Source organism: Takifugu flavidus, chromosome 14 (genome assembly GCF_003711565.1).
Source record: "Takifugu flavidus isolate HTHZ2018 chromosome 14, ASM371156v2, whole genome shotgun sequence".
Lineage (NCBI taxonomy): Eukaryota > Metazoa > Chordata > Actinopteri > Tetraodontiformes > Tetraodontidae > Takifugu > Takifugu flavidus.
This window is the reverse complement of record NC_079533.1, coordinates 228,059-242,634: the sequence shown is the minus strand read 5'-3', so window position 1 is coordinate 242,634 and position 14,576 is coordinate 228,059. Positions and strand designations below refer to the sequence as shown.

Genomic DNA, 14,576 nt, shown 5'->3' with positions numbered 1-14,576 from the left:
TAACCCTAACCCTAACTCCTAACCTAACTCTAACTCCTAACTCCTAACTCTAACTCCTAACGCTAACCGTCTAACCTTAACCCTAACCCTAACTCCTAACCCTAACCCTAACCCTAACTCCTAACCCTAACCGTCTAACCCTAACCCTAACTCCTAACCCTAACCCTAACCGTCTAACCCTAACCCTAACTCCTAACCCTAACCTTAACCCTAACCCTAACCCTAACCCTAACTCCTAACCCTAACCCTAACCCTAATCCTAACCCTAACCCTAACTCCTAACCCTAACCCTAACCCTAACTCCTAACTCCTAACCCTAACCGTCTAACCGTCTAACCCTAACTCCTAACTCCTAACCTAACCCTAACCCTAACTCCTAACCCTAACCCTCTAACCCTAACCCTAACTCCTAACCCTAACCCTCTAACCCTAACCCTAACCCTAACTCCAACCCTAACCCTCTAACCCTAACCTAACCCTAACCCTAACCCTAACTCCTAACCCTAACCCTAACCCTAACTCCTAACTCCTAACCCTAACCGTCTAACCTAACTCCTAACTCCTAACCCTAACCCTAACTCCTAACCCTAACCCTCTAACCCTAACCCTAACTCCTAACCCTAACCCTCTAACCCTAACCCTAACCCTAACTCCTAACCCTAACCCTCTAACCCTAATCCTAACCCTAACCCTAACTCCTAACCCTAACCCTAACCCTAACTCCTAACTCCTAACCCTAACCGTCTAACCTAACTCCTAACCCTAACTCCTAACTCCTAACTCCTAACCCTAACCCTAACTCCTAACCCTAACCCTCTAACCCTAACCCTAACTCCTAACCCTAACTCCTAACCCTAACCCTCTAACCCTAACCCTAACTCCTAACCCTAACCCTAACCCTCTAACCCTAACCCTAACCCTAACTCCTAACGCCTAACCCTAACCCTCTAACCCTAACCCTAACCCTAACTCCTAACTCTAACCTTAACCCTAACCCTAACCCTAACCCTAACTGTCTAACCCTAACCCTAACTCCTAACCCTAACCCTAACTCCTAACCCTAACTCCTAACCCTAACCCTCTAACCCTAACCCTCTAACCCTAACCCTAACCCTCTAACCCTAACCCTAACTCCTAACTCCTAACTCCTAACCCTAACCGTCTAACCTTAGCCCTAACCCTAACCCTAACTCCTAACCCTAACCCTAACCCTCTAACCCTAACCCTAACTCCTAACCCTAACCCTAACTCCTAACCCTAACCCTAACTCCTAACCCTAACCCTCTAAACCTCACCCTAACCCTCTAACCCTAACCCTAACTCCTAACCCCTAACCCTAACCCTCTAACCCTACCCCTAACCCCTAACCCTAACCCTAACTCCTAACTCCTAACCCTAACCCTAACTCCTTTACTTCCAAGTTCATGTGGTTATTGGAAATCTGCTAGTTTTCCATGAACTCTCCCTTCCCTGACCTTCAGAGTCCTTAAAGGTGGTGGTGAGCCCACGGAAGGTGAAGGGCAGCGTGGGAAGCCAGGTGTCACTGTCCTGCAGCGTTACTGGCTCGGAGAAGTATCAGCTGTCATGGTACCGCAATGGGGAGCTCATTTACCCGAGCAACAGCGTCCGCATGACAGGCCAGAACAAGGAGAATCTGGTCATGGCTGGGATGGCCAAGAGCGATGGAGGAGCCTACCAGTGTTTCGCTAGACACGACAAGATGTCTGCTCAGGACTTTGTACAAGTCATACTAGAAGGTGAGAGTTCACAGCAGATCATTTAGTGCTGATTTAGGCACCACATCTTATGGATTTGGAAAGATATATTGTGATTGGGTCAGTCTACAATAATAAAATGTTCTTTACCTTTGCATCCCAGATGGCACTCCCAAAATTCTGGCTTCGTTCAGTGAGAAGGTCTACAACATCAATGAGTTTGTGTCGCTATCTTGCACGGTGAAGGGAACCCCAGAACCCCGGGTCACATGGACTTTAGATGACGAGTCTGTGGTACGGGACAGCCGCCACCGCATCTCCTTCTACACTAGCAGTGAGGGCTACGTAGTGAGCCACCTGAATATCAGCCAGACCCAGGTGCCAGATGGGGGTGTTTACCGGTGCAGCTGCAATAACTCGGCTGGAACAGTTTCTTACCAGGCGCGAATAAACGTAAGAGGTGCTTGTCAGATTAACTCTTTCAACACACCATCACATACACACATGGCCCTGCTCATTCTGACCAGTTGATGCTCTCAAACTCAACATTTGCTTAAGGAGCTCCCAGATGAGGAGTTTAGATGTTTAGCTGTGCAAGGATGATTGGAGTAAACTTCAAGACCTTATACAAAACTAGGGGATGTTAGCACTAGTCACGAGGGTCCCCATGTTGAGCTTGGTCCTGCTCAAGATTTCTTCCTGTTAACAGGGATTTTTTCCTCTGGGTACCTCCTCTGGGTTTTGTCTGGCAGAACTCAGTGGAGGGAACAAGCCTTTGATTCAGGACCGCATAGATCTGTAATTCTGTAATAGGTTTTTCCGTCAATAATCAAACCTTCATCATTGTATTAGATTTGCATGGATCACAAAGGACTCTACTTTCTCAGTAGAGCGTGGAGAGGCCTGGTTTAGATTCACTTCTCTTTCTCCTCCTACTATGTGTGTCAGAAATGCACCAACACAACACAGCTATGTTTGATTCGAACCTCCCTGACCTCTAAAGCATTTTAAGAGACTTGTATTTTCAATGTGTCCTTCAAGGGCCAGCCAGCATCAGACCAATGAAAAACTTGACTGCCATCGCTGGTCGAGACATGTACATCCACTGCCGGGTCATCGGCTACCCGTATTACTCCATTAAGTGGTACAAGGACTCCAATTTACTGCCGTACAACCATCGTCAGCGGGCTTTTGAAAACAATGGCACCCTGAAGCTGTTTGATGTTCAAAAGGACGTGGATGAAGGAGAGTACATGTGCAATGTCCTGGTGCAGCCCCAGCTCTCCACACACCAGAGCGTCTATGTGATTGTAAAAGGTAGGGAACCACCATTTTTCAATCTGTCATTATGCACCTGTTACACAGGGATGTTTGCTAGGGAAACCCTAACCCGAAACCCTAACCCTAACCCAACCAGGGAAGCTGCGTGTTTACTGAATGGACTTACAGAGGCTTGCTTGTCCCCTCCAACACACACACCATGCACATGCAAGATAATGTTGCGTCTCTAATTAGTCTCTGTCTGTTTACCCCCTGACTGAATCACGTTGTCATCGCTAGTCACCCTGGTAGCTTCCATCTCATGTAGATGGTAAATATAACATTCAAATGCTACATCAAAGTCTCACCCCATGTTAGGGGTTCAGGTTAACCACTGTTGATAACAAAGCAGCGTCAGCTTCCATGCAAATGCAGCAGGCTTCAGCTCAGCCAGGTGAAGATAACCTCAGGTGACTTCCAGTTTCCAAAGATGCTGCATAATGGGATGTGCCCCCCCCCCCCCCCCCCCCTCTTAGATAACAACTTCTGCGAGGAATCAGAGAACAAACCTCAGCTAATTTGCTGCTTAACATTCTCCTGCTCTCAAAGCAGAATCTGTTGGAGCCTAATAGGCAGGGTTACCATAACCCTAACCCTAATGGGCAGGGTTACCCTAACCCTAACCCTAACCCTAATGGGCAGGGTTACCCTAACCCTAACCCTAACCCTAATGGGCAGGGTTACCCTAACCCTTACCCTAATGGGCAGGTTTACCCTAACCCTAACCCTTACCCTAATGGGCAGGTTACCCTAACCCTAACCCTAACCCTTACCCTAATGGGCAGGGTTACCCTAACCCTTACCCTAATGGGCAGGGTTACCCTAACCCTAACCCTAACCCTACCCTAATGGGCAGGGTTACCCTAACCCTAACCCTAATGGGCAGGGTTACCCTAACCCTAACCCTAACCCTAACCCTAATGGCAGGGTTACCCTAACCCTAACCCTAACCCTAATGGGCAGGGTTACCCTAACCCTAACCCTAATGGGCATGTTTGTCCTGCTGATTCTGGTGCTGTTCATCCTTTTCCTGGAATTCTGCTTCTCGCATTTGTTACCCAGTGAGGTGGCAAACCTTCCAACCACTTTATGGTTTTTCGTTGGGGTCCAGGGTTCTGGGTTGTGTCTGGTTTTTCCTGCAGGGGGCATGGAGGAGTCAATGGGCAACAGCGCACCTGTCGGCGATCTCCATCAGGCCACCTGTTTAAGGAGGGAGTGCCTGCCTACCAGCGAAGGAGAAGACACCTGGAAGGAGGAGCCATCAGGAAGGAGGAGACATCTGGAAGGAGAAAACATCAGGAAGGAGGAGACATCAGGAAGGAGGAGACATCTGAAAGGAGGAGCCATCAGGAAGGAGGGGCCATCAGGAAGGAGGAGCCATCAGGATGGAGGAGACATCAGGAAGGAGGAGACATCAGGAAGGAGAAGACATCTGGAAGGAGAAGACACCTGGAAGGAGGAGCAATCAGGAAGGAAGAGACATCTGGATGGAGGAGACGTCAGGAAGGAGGAGACATCAGGAAGGAGGAGCCACCAGGATGGAGGAGCCATCAGGAAGGAGGAGACATCAGGAAGGAGGAGACATCAGGAAGGAGAAGACATCTGGAAGGAGAAGACACCTGGAAGGAGGAGCCATCAGGAAGGAAGAGACATCTGGATGGAGGAGACGTCAGGAAGGAGGAGACATCAGGAAGGAGGAGCCACCAGGATGGAGGAGCCATCAGGAGGAGGAGACATCAGGAAGGAGGAGACATCTGGAAGGAGGAGACATCAGGAAGAGGAGACATCAGGAAGGAGAAGACACCTGGAAGGAGGAGCCATCAGGAAGGAGGAGGAGACATCAGGAAGGAGGAGCCATCAGGAAGGAGGAGACATCAGGAGGAGGAGACATCAGGAAGGAGGAGCCATCAGGAAGGAGGAGACATCAGGAAGGAGGAGACATCTTTAAGGAGGAGACATCAGGAAGGAGACATCAGGAAAGAGGAGACATCTGTGAGGAGATATCAGGAAGGAGGAGCCATCAGGAAGGAGGAGACATCAGGAAGGAGAAGACACCTGGATGGAGGAGACATCAGGAAGGAGAAGACATCTGGAAGGAGGAGCCATCAGGATGGAGGAGACATCAGGAAGGAGGAGACATCAGGAGGAGGAGACATCTGGAAGGAGGAGACATCTGGAAGGAGGAGACATCAGGAAGGAGGAGACATCAGGAAGGAGGAGACATCAGGAAGGAGAGACATCAGGAAGGAGAAGACACCTGGAAGGAGGAGCCATCAGGAAGGAAGAGACATCTGGATGGAGGAGACGTCAGGAAGGAGGAGACATCAGGAAGGAGAAGACACCTGGATGGAGGAGACATCAGGAAGGAGAAGACACCTGGAAGGAGGAGCCATCAGGAAGGAAGAGACATCTGGATGGAGGAGACGTCAGGAAGGAGGAGACATCAGGAAGGAGGAGCCACCAGGATGGAGGAGCCATCAGGAAGGAGGAGCCATCAGGAAGGAGGAGCCATCAGGAAGGAGGAGACAGCAGGAAGGAGGAGACATCAGGAAGGAGGAGACATCAGGAAGGAGGAGACAGGGTAAAGGCAGGTCCACCTCTGGATGAGTCTCTAGTTCACCACAGGGTCCTCTGTGTGCATTTCTGGGTTCAGGACCTTGTTCAGGGGTCCCCTGGTGGTGCTCCAGGGGTGTTCTGGCACTACCCCCTACTAGCAGAACATCTTCCATGTTTCATCTGCACCGGGGCCTGAGGATCCTCCACTTCTCAGTCCAGTCCCCAAAAGACTGAACAACCTGCTTTTGTACTGCTGTTAATCACAAAAAGGTGCTGCCCAAAACAAGGTGTTGTGAGTCTGTCCAGTCCAACACAAGACCAGCATGAATGTTCAACCTTTGTGCTCATTACGACCCAATCAGACGGCATTTCCAAAGCCATTTCTCTCTTATTTCCAGTCCCACCTACAATTCACCCGTTTGAGTTCCCTCGGTTCTCCGTTGGCCAGAGAGTCTTCGTCCCCTGTGTGGTGATGTCGGGGGACCAGCCTGTCTTCATCACCTGGCAGAAGGACGGTCGGCCAATTCCCGCCAGTCTGGGCGTCACCATCGACAACATCGATTTCACCAGCTCTCTGCGCATCTCCAACCTCACATTGCTGCACAACGGCAACTACACCTGCATCGCACGGAACCAGGCTGCTGCTGTGGAGCATCAAAGCCAGCTGATTGTCCGAGGTGAGGAAGGAACGGTGAGACGGAGGTGGCGGTGGTGATCAGAACAGATGCTTTCATGGTGGGGGGGGGGGGGGGTAGAGAGAGAGGAGACGGGGGAGAAATGTGTCGAGGTGCTTAAAAAAACCCAGGGTTAGGGTTAGACTCTCCTTTAACAGGAAGAAACCTTGAGCAGGACCGGACTCATATGGGGGACCCCCCCCCCACCCATCTGATGGACTGAAGGGCAGATAGATGATAGAATAGGCTTAAATCATGCAAATACATGAATTACAACAAGTTGTCAGTATAATAGCTGAGGGGATCAGCGGGGTCAGAGGTCAGAGGTTAGCGCACGGCTATGAAGTTGGTGACAGATGATACAGAGAGAGGAGAGAAGCACAAGAACTCGACAAAAAGACCTCCAGGAAGTCAGTGTGTAATATAGAGTTATCTGAAGTGTTGAAACCTAGTTCATTCTAAAGTTGTACTTTTCTTTTGCCACAGTTCCTCCCAAATTCGTGGTGCAACCAAAAGACCAAGATGCCATCTATGGAAAGGCAGTCATCCTGAACTGCTCCGCTCAAGGCTACCCTGTTCCCACAATTCAGTGGGAGTACTCCAAAGGTATTCACAGCATAGTGGCCATAGCAACGCTAAACATCTCTTCATCTAGAGTAGACGATCAACCTGTTCGCTATGGATTTCCAGTTGATTAACAGGAAACATTTGATTGGTCCTTGTGTCCTCCCACACTGCTTCTTTCCCCTCTGCTGTTAGCGTTCAGCAGTGGGGTGCTTTATGACCTGGGTGAGGTGTGTCATGGCTTCGTGGAGGTGCAGCTGATAATCAGAGGTGGACGTTCTGTTGCGTTTGCTTCCAGTGTTCCAATTATTCGGGGTCCAGCTAACGGTCACTCAGTTTTGGTGAGGAAGCCACCAGCTTCTCTGGGACAAACCCAAGAGATGATGGGAGCTGTAATCAGTCTAGCATCTGCTGGGCCTGTCTCATGGTCTCCTTCGTCAGGCCATGCCCAAAACACCTCACCAGAAACATCTTCATTAGATGCCCAAACACCTGAACTGGTTCTTCTGAACCAGATATCTGAGCTCTGCACCAAGTCTCCAAGACTGAGTGCAGGATTGTGATCTTGATTTATCACCACCTGCATATGAGCAGAAAACCAGGAGGCAGCGATTGGCTGATAGAAAAATGTTCACAGGTGATGAAGGTCTGGAAACTATGTTTACTGTTATCTCGTCTTCCTGCCCGCTTGGTCCCTTTTGGGGTCACAGGGAGGTTACTCAGTGGGCAAAGGAATAATCCACCCCTGGTCACCGGTTCTTGCAGGGCCATATATGAGCATTTGTGGGTTTGGTACCTTGCTCAAGGGTACCTTGGTAATGCTCTGAAGGTCTTCTGGCACCTTCCGCTACTAGCTGAACACCTTCCATGTGTTGTCTGCCCTGGGGCTCAAACCAAGAAGCCTCCACTTCTCAGCCTAGTTCCCAACAGACTGAGCTACCAGTGGTTAACGCTGTCGAGTGTCATTTCCCTCCTCGTTACTCAAATGCAGCTAGTGCAACGATTAAGGTAGAAACACCTAAACCCTGGAGGGCCCAGGCTAACTAGCATTACCATTCAAATATCACCTTGTGTTTCTTTCCAAGGGTGAAATGGTCTGTTTGCTCTCTTCCAGGTGCTGGAGTCCCCCAGTTCAAACCCATTGCCCTCAACTCAGGCTTTCGAATAGAGGTCCTGCTCAATGGCTCTCTGTTCATCAAGCACGTGCTGGAGGAGGACAGTGGTTTCTACCTGTGTCGCGTCAGCAACGACGTTGGGGCTGATGTCAGCAAGTCCATGTATCTTAACGTCAAAAGTAAGAAGCTAAAGTGTGCATCTGCAATCACGTTTCATCTACCAAGGACTCTGTTTAGAGTAAGACTGAACTCACAGTGGACTAAAGTTGATGTGGGACCCCCAGGCCACCGTAGGAGGGCACTTATCAGGGCACGCATGTTTCTAACCCTAACCCCCTCCCCTGGGCCCTGGCTGGAGCTGGAGCTGGTTACTGACTCCAGCCCCCACCTCTCTTTCAATCATGCTTAGCTAGCACAGATGATGATCCGCTGTGTCTACGTAGCACAAAGCAACCAGCTAATAGCCGGATGAAATCTTTTTGATGCTGAGCATCAAAGTTAGGGGGCCAGCACAGCAGCACGGAAGCATCTGGGTGCAAACATGCTTGACTCACTCATTTATTTTATTATTCTTTTCTACAAAACACATTTTAATTGTGGCATTTGCAGGTTGCAAAGTAATGAAATGAATTTGCTGCTGCTTCCAGTCAAGCAGCCCAAACAGATGTGATTCAGTCAGTTTCTGAGCCTCCAAGCAGACGCGTGCGTCCCAGTCAGTAAACAGCTCCGCACTGTTTATCTGGGCCAATTAAGCTGAATCAAAGCTATTAGAGATGATAATGTTGGCAGACGTAGCAACGAGGGGAGAGCACTTGATGAGGCTTCACTAAAAAGCCCTGATAAATGCTCTCACAGTCACTCACTAGTGTCCCTCTGTGTGGTGCTCAGATGAAGTCTGAAGATTTTTTTCCTCTTATTTACTCATTTGCAACTAAACCCCAGCACGTAGACCCCCCCCCCCCCCCCCCACAGTCTCAGCCTGACTACAGGCATATATTTGATATCATGCTCCATATCCAAGCCAATTGTGCAGCAAAGGAAATTATTTCAGTACATTGCAGGCAGCCAGTGAAGCAGTCATCTTTGTGCTGCTACTAGCCAGCCTTTCCCTTCCCCCTCCCTCCATTCATGCTAAATCCTGTTCAGCATCCATTTATAGTCAGCCTCCAGGGCAGGGAGCTCTGTCCCAGTTGTTTTTTGTTTTTTTTGTCTGGCCCCTGCTGGCCCCGCTGCTCTCTGGTACCCGGAGGCTTTTTGGGAGTCAGTGACACAGTATTGGCTAAAGGTGAAACTGCATTAGAAAATTATTGTCAGAACATTAAACACGCATTTTTAAAAATGTAAAGTGGACAAAGCAACGTATGCAGGAGTCCGTGACCTGTTGCCGGGACCCAGCAGCTTCTGGACTGCTGCCGGATTTCAGATGCTCTCCAATATTTCAGTTGTTCACATTTATAAGGAGAAAGAGGTGAAAGTCTCGGGGTTCGGCAGCAGCTCCTCCTCCCACTAGCTTCCAAAATAATGCACGCTATGTAGTTAGTTGCTCAACTGGATTAACACCCAAAGAAACGGATAGAAGAATCCAGAAATGTGTGTGTGAACTGATGAAGCACTGCAAACCCCCCACTTCTTGTTTTGGAAAGGTAAAAAACATCTTTTATTTCTTTGCATTACATTTATTTCCACTTCTATGTGGACGGTTGGATTCCTTTCTTGCAGGTGCCTCAGAAACGCTCCCTGTTTTTCTCTCTCCCATCATTTTGTTTCTTTTTGAGGCTGCACGTCACATGCAGCAACAATCGTGTGTGATTATGTTCCAATCATATTCCCGTGAACATCGCTGGTATTTCCAAGCTCCGTATCTGGAGACTAGAGATGAGCCTTTTTATGAGTGCAGCTTGTAGAGAGGAGAGCAGCAATGAAGAGTAGAGCCTGTCCAATGCTGGTTGGCATGGTAACCTGGCCAGGTGAAAGGCAGTCTGGGAGAGAGGAGAGAGAGGGACCTTTGTCTCAGGAGAAGAGCCTATCAGCATCCAGCCTATTGAGCCTCTCCTGCAGGCTGCAGCGTATCATCACTGGCCTCTGTGTTGCTGTGGAGGAAAAGGACTCTGCTAATAAAAGACTGCTTCAGCCGCCACCGCCGCCGCTTCTACCGCTGCAGCCGCTGTCGCTGCAGCCTGGAGTGGTCACATGGGCTCACGTTTCATCTCGTATTAGGACTAATATTGATTTGCTCATTCATTCATTGCTAATTCACTCATCCATCTTCTACTGTTGCTGTTTTCCTGGGCGGACGGGGGCTGCAGCCTCTCCCAGCTGCCTCAGGCGGAGGTGACTTCATCCTGGACAGCTCCAAGCTGGAAAAGAGACATCCAAGCATTCATGTCAACCACCAATACGTCCTTCAAGTGGAGCTGAATCCTGAAACATATTAACATGATTCCAGGAGTATTGAATGATCATGTAGCTGAATCCTGTAATATTAACATGATTCCAGGAGTATTGAATGATCATGTAGCTGAGTCCTGTAATATTAACATGATTCCAGGAGTATTTGCATGATCATGTAGCTGAATCCTGTAATATTAACATGATTCCAGGAGTATTGAATGATCATGTAGCTGAATCCTGTAATATTAACATGATTCCAGGAGTATTTGACTGATCATGTAGCTGAATCCTGTAATATTAACATGATTGCAGGAGTATTTGACTGATCATGTAGCTGAATCCTGTAATATTAACATGATTCCAGGAGTATTGAATGATCATGTGGCTGAATCCTGTAATATTAACATGATTCCAGGAGTATTCAATGATCATGTAGCTGAGTCCTGTAATATTAACATGATTCCAGGAGTATTCAATGATCATGTGGCTGAATCCTGTAATATTAACATGATTCCAGGAGTATTTGCATGATCATGTAGCTGAATCCTGTAATATTAACATGATTCCAGGAGTATTGAATGATCATGTGGCTGAATCCTGTAATATTAACATGATTCCAGGAGTATTGAATGATCATGTAGCTGAGTCCTGTAATATTAACATGATTCCAGGAGTATTGAATGATCATGTGGCTGAATCCTGTAATATTAACATGATTCCAGGAGTATTTGCATGATCATGTAGCTGAATCCTGTAATATTAACATGATTCCAGCTGCTCCCTCAGCCACGTTACTCACCAACAACAACTACTTTCAGCTAAATAAATGTGGCTTCAAACTACAACACTAATCTCTCGGTAAAGATTCTTTTAACGTTTCCCCTTCCAGTTTCTACTGAATTGATCCAACAGAAAATGGATCTTTGTCAGTGATTCAGTGCTTTTATTCAATAAAGAGCTTCAAAGAGGCGAGTGTGAATAAGCAATGAGGCTTAAATGTTTGCAACCTCTAGTGTGACACTTCCAGTCATGTCATTTTGCCCACTGTGTGTGTGTGTGTGTGTGTGTAATGACACGCATTTATCTGCATGCACGAGCTTGTGTGCATGTGTGCTCGTGAATGAGCAGCTGGGGGGCCATTATACACTCCGCTGTGGCTCTATTGAGGAATGTGTTAATTGTGTGTGTGCAGTTATTTCATCATCATCTTCCCCCTCTGATGTGTTGCTATATTTGCTTTTGTGTCTTAGAGACTCCAAAAGATGTTTCTAATGTAAATATGTTGAATGTGCCGCTTTAGAAGTGATTCAAGAGGAGGTTTTCACTTATTTAGAATCAAGCAGCATCTCAGATTTCATCATTTTTAATTATTCTCATTTAGTTGTTGACAAGTAAAAGACGATTAAAAGTGAGAAGAGCTTCTGACGTTTAAGATAGTAGAAGAAGATGATTGACACTGAGGCATCTTCTACACAGTTCTGACTGGTACAACTGGTACGCTGGTGGAGAGGTTGGACTGGACGGTCCGCCCGCCCGCCCGCCCGTCTGTCTGTGGTGCATCACAGATTCAGCCAGCCACAGATGGACGATGGTTTCTATTATTGTGTCTTCAGGATGTGAACAGTTGCTCTACTCATCTATAGTAAAAGAAAACTCTTCTTCTATAGGGTCAACAAGCTGCTGTTGTGTCTATCCAGGTATCCATGGCAACAGCACCTCCATATTTGAGACCTGCTTTGCTTTTTGGCCAAGTCTCGCGTCCCTGAAAAAGGGACTGAATTTGCTGGTTAACTGTTGGATGAGTGAGAAGCTGCGTCCATGTTTGCTCACAGTGTCTCTGATTCCTCTCCACACTAGTTCCTGCCATGATCATCTCCTACCCCAACACCACGTTGGCCACGCAGGGCGAAGAGAAGAAGATGAGCTGCACAGCACATGGGGAGAAACCCATCATGGTCCGCTGGGAGAAAGAGGAGCGGATCATCAATCCTGAGATGAGTCGCTACGTTGTTTCTGTCAAAGAAGTGGCTGATGAAGTCATTTCTACCCTGCAGGTGTGTGAACCTGCTCCGGCGCCGCCCACATTACCTCTCTTGTGTTTATAGCTGAGCCACGTGCTGCCTCAGAATGACCAAGTTCTTGTCCTGCTTGTTCATTAGATCATGCCAACAGTTCGAGAGGACTCTGGCTTCTTCTCCTGCCATGCCATCAACTCCTTTGGTGAAGACAGAGGAATCATCCAGCTCACCGTGCAAGGTGTGATGGTGCTCACACAACTATTCCCTTTGCCCACCTCAGCCCAGATGGTAAACGCTGAAGGTTGTGTTTCATAGAGCCTCCCGATCCGCCAGAGGTCGAAATCAGAGAGGTGAAGGACAGGACCATCGCGCTGCGGTGGACAATGGGCTTTGATGGGAACAGTCCAATCACAGGCTTCGATATTGAAAGCAAGAACAAGTCAGGTATCAAATGTTGATGTGTGAACTAAGATGGCACTTTAGACAAGAACATATTTCCATTTCCAACTCTTGAAGCCTTCTCACATGTAGTCTTTTGGAGAGTGTGTATGATGCATGTATCTTCCTGACTGTCTCCCTTCTGTAGCCTCCTGGGACACTGCTCAGAAGACCAAGGACGTCTCACCTCAGCTGAACCAGGCCACCATCATCGACCTCCACCCCTCCTCCACCTACAACATTCGCATGTTTGCTAAAAACCTGATCGGCAAGAGTGAAGCCAGCAATGAGCTGACCATCACCACCGATGAAGCAGGTCACTGTTCGACACAGAACAGATGCCTACACAGCTCTCTCTCTCTCTCTCTCTCTCTCTCTCTATCTCACACACACACACACACACACATCATGGGCATGAAGGGAAAGCTAGAGCAGCAATAACAATAATCATCATGAGGATGCTCAGGAAGAACCTCGGAATCTTCAGCTCCGTGTCATTAACGATCCTGTGCTGATCCTGCTCTTTTCTGCTCATTGATCTCCTGAGCTCACCTGTCCTCCCCCCACAGAGACCCTCCGTAACTCCCGTCATGTAAAACATGTGCCTTCTAAATAATGTCTGACAGCAGGGTGAACGTTCCACCACTGAGTCAGCGGCACAGCGATGAAACTGGTGGTTCTCAACAGAACCAACTGGTTCTTTAGTGCTTTAACGAGTCGTGAACAGGCGCCGTGGCCACACGCATCCTGTGATGACACATACTGAGACTCCCTCCTGGAGTATCATATATAGTGCAGTACACAGTGTTGCAGGAGCAACAAGCTAGCATAACACAGGAGCTTGCTTTGTGACCAAATGTCTTTGATCATCACCTGATTTTGGAAGATTAAAGTCTGCAGAACACAGACAACCTTTAATGAGCTGTTATTTGGCCCATTTCCTGAGAATTAACACCTCACTATTAGTTATCGTGCCTAACCCTAACCTCACTATTAGTTATCGTGCCTAACCCTAACCTCACTATTAGCTATTGTGCCTAACCTCACTATTAGTTACTGTGCCTATTCCTCACCTCACTATTAGTTATTGTGCCTAACCCTAACCTCACTATTAGTTATCGTGCCTAACCCTAACCTCACTATTAGTTATCATGCCTAACCCTAACCTCACTATTAGTTATCGTGCCTAACCCTAACCTCACTGTTAGTTATCGTGCCTAACCCTAACCACACTATTAGTTATCGTGCCTCACCCTAACCTCACTATTAGTTATCATGCCTAACCCTAACCTCACTATTAGTTATCGTGCCTAACCCTAACCTCACTGTTAGTTATCGTGCCTAACCCTAACTTCATGGGTGAAGCTAAGTAGAAAATATGCAGCTGCATTTGAAGCTAACTGCATGTGCAGAAAGGCTAAATCTCTCATTTATCTAATTCATATCTAATTTATCAGGACACATTGACTTGTGTTAAGTATGGCAACAAGTGGATGTGTTTGAGTTGTTGTTGGACCACAGTGTCTTTGATCTGCTGGTGTTGCTGTGCCCTCAGCCCCCGATGGACCACCACAGGAGGTGCAGCTGGAAGCTCTCTCTTCTCAAAGCATTCGAGTCACGTGGCGGGTAGGTTGATCAATCCTCTGAATTTATGTCTACAGTTGCTGTGTGTGTCTTTGTTGTTGAAGCTGAAAATTTAGTTGAATTTGGATATTAGCTTAGCAACCAGAACCTGTGGGCTCACACACGCCCCCTTTCAGTACCATGGAGTTCTGTCTGTGCGAG

General features: G+C 47.8%; 2 protein-coding genes and 1 long non-coding RNA gene across 24 annotated transcripts in view; 2 read left to right on the top strand and 1 right to left on the bottom strand.

Moving 5' to 3' along the window:
• The window catches only part of LOC130537196 (ribonuclease inhibitor-like), a 267,517-nt gene that overhangs the window by 149,745 nt on the left and 103,196 nt on the right, over positions 1-14,576 (bottom strand). The gene's annotated exons all lie outside the window — the stretch shown is intronic.
• The window catches only part of dscama (Down syndrome cell adhesion molecule a), a 59,422-nt gene that overhangs the window by 32,059 nt on the left and 12,787 nt on the right, over positions 1-14,576 (top strand). For both annotated transcript variants that reach the window (XM_057053765.1, XM_057053766.1), the window contains exons 6-16: positions 1,482-1,757; positions 1,879-2,175; positions 2,757-3,032; positions 5,990-6,268; positions 6,752-6,871; positions 7,944-8,123; positions 12,193-12,389; positions 12,495-12,591; positions 12,669-12,797; positions 12,940-13,107; positions 14,347-14,417. In XM_057053765.1, coding sequence (XP_056909745.1) covers positions 1,482-1,757; positions 1,879-2,175; positions 2,757-3,032; positions 5,990-6,268; positions 6,752-6,871; positions 7,944-8,123; positions 12,193-12,389; positions 12,495-12,591; positions 12,669-12,797; positions 12,940-13,107; positions 14,347-14,417 — 2,090 coding nt within the window. The remainder of the gene's footprint in view (positions 1-1,481; positions 1,758-1,878; positions 2,176-2,756; positions 3,033-5,989; positions 6,269-6,751; positions 6,872-7,943; positions 8,124-12,192; positions 12,390-12,494; positions 12,592-12,668; positions 12,798-12,939; positions 13,108-14,346; positions 14,418-14,576) is intronic.
• LOC130537216 (uncharacterized) lies at positions 8,134-11,180 on the top strand. The gene is made up of 2 exons (XR_008953580.1): positions 8,134-10,154; positions 10,251-11,180. It is a non-coding gene; the product is annotated as an uncharacterized LOC130537216 (long non-coding RNA).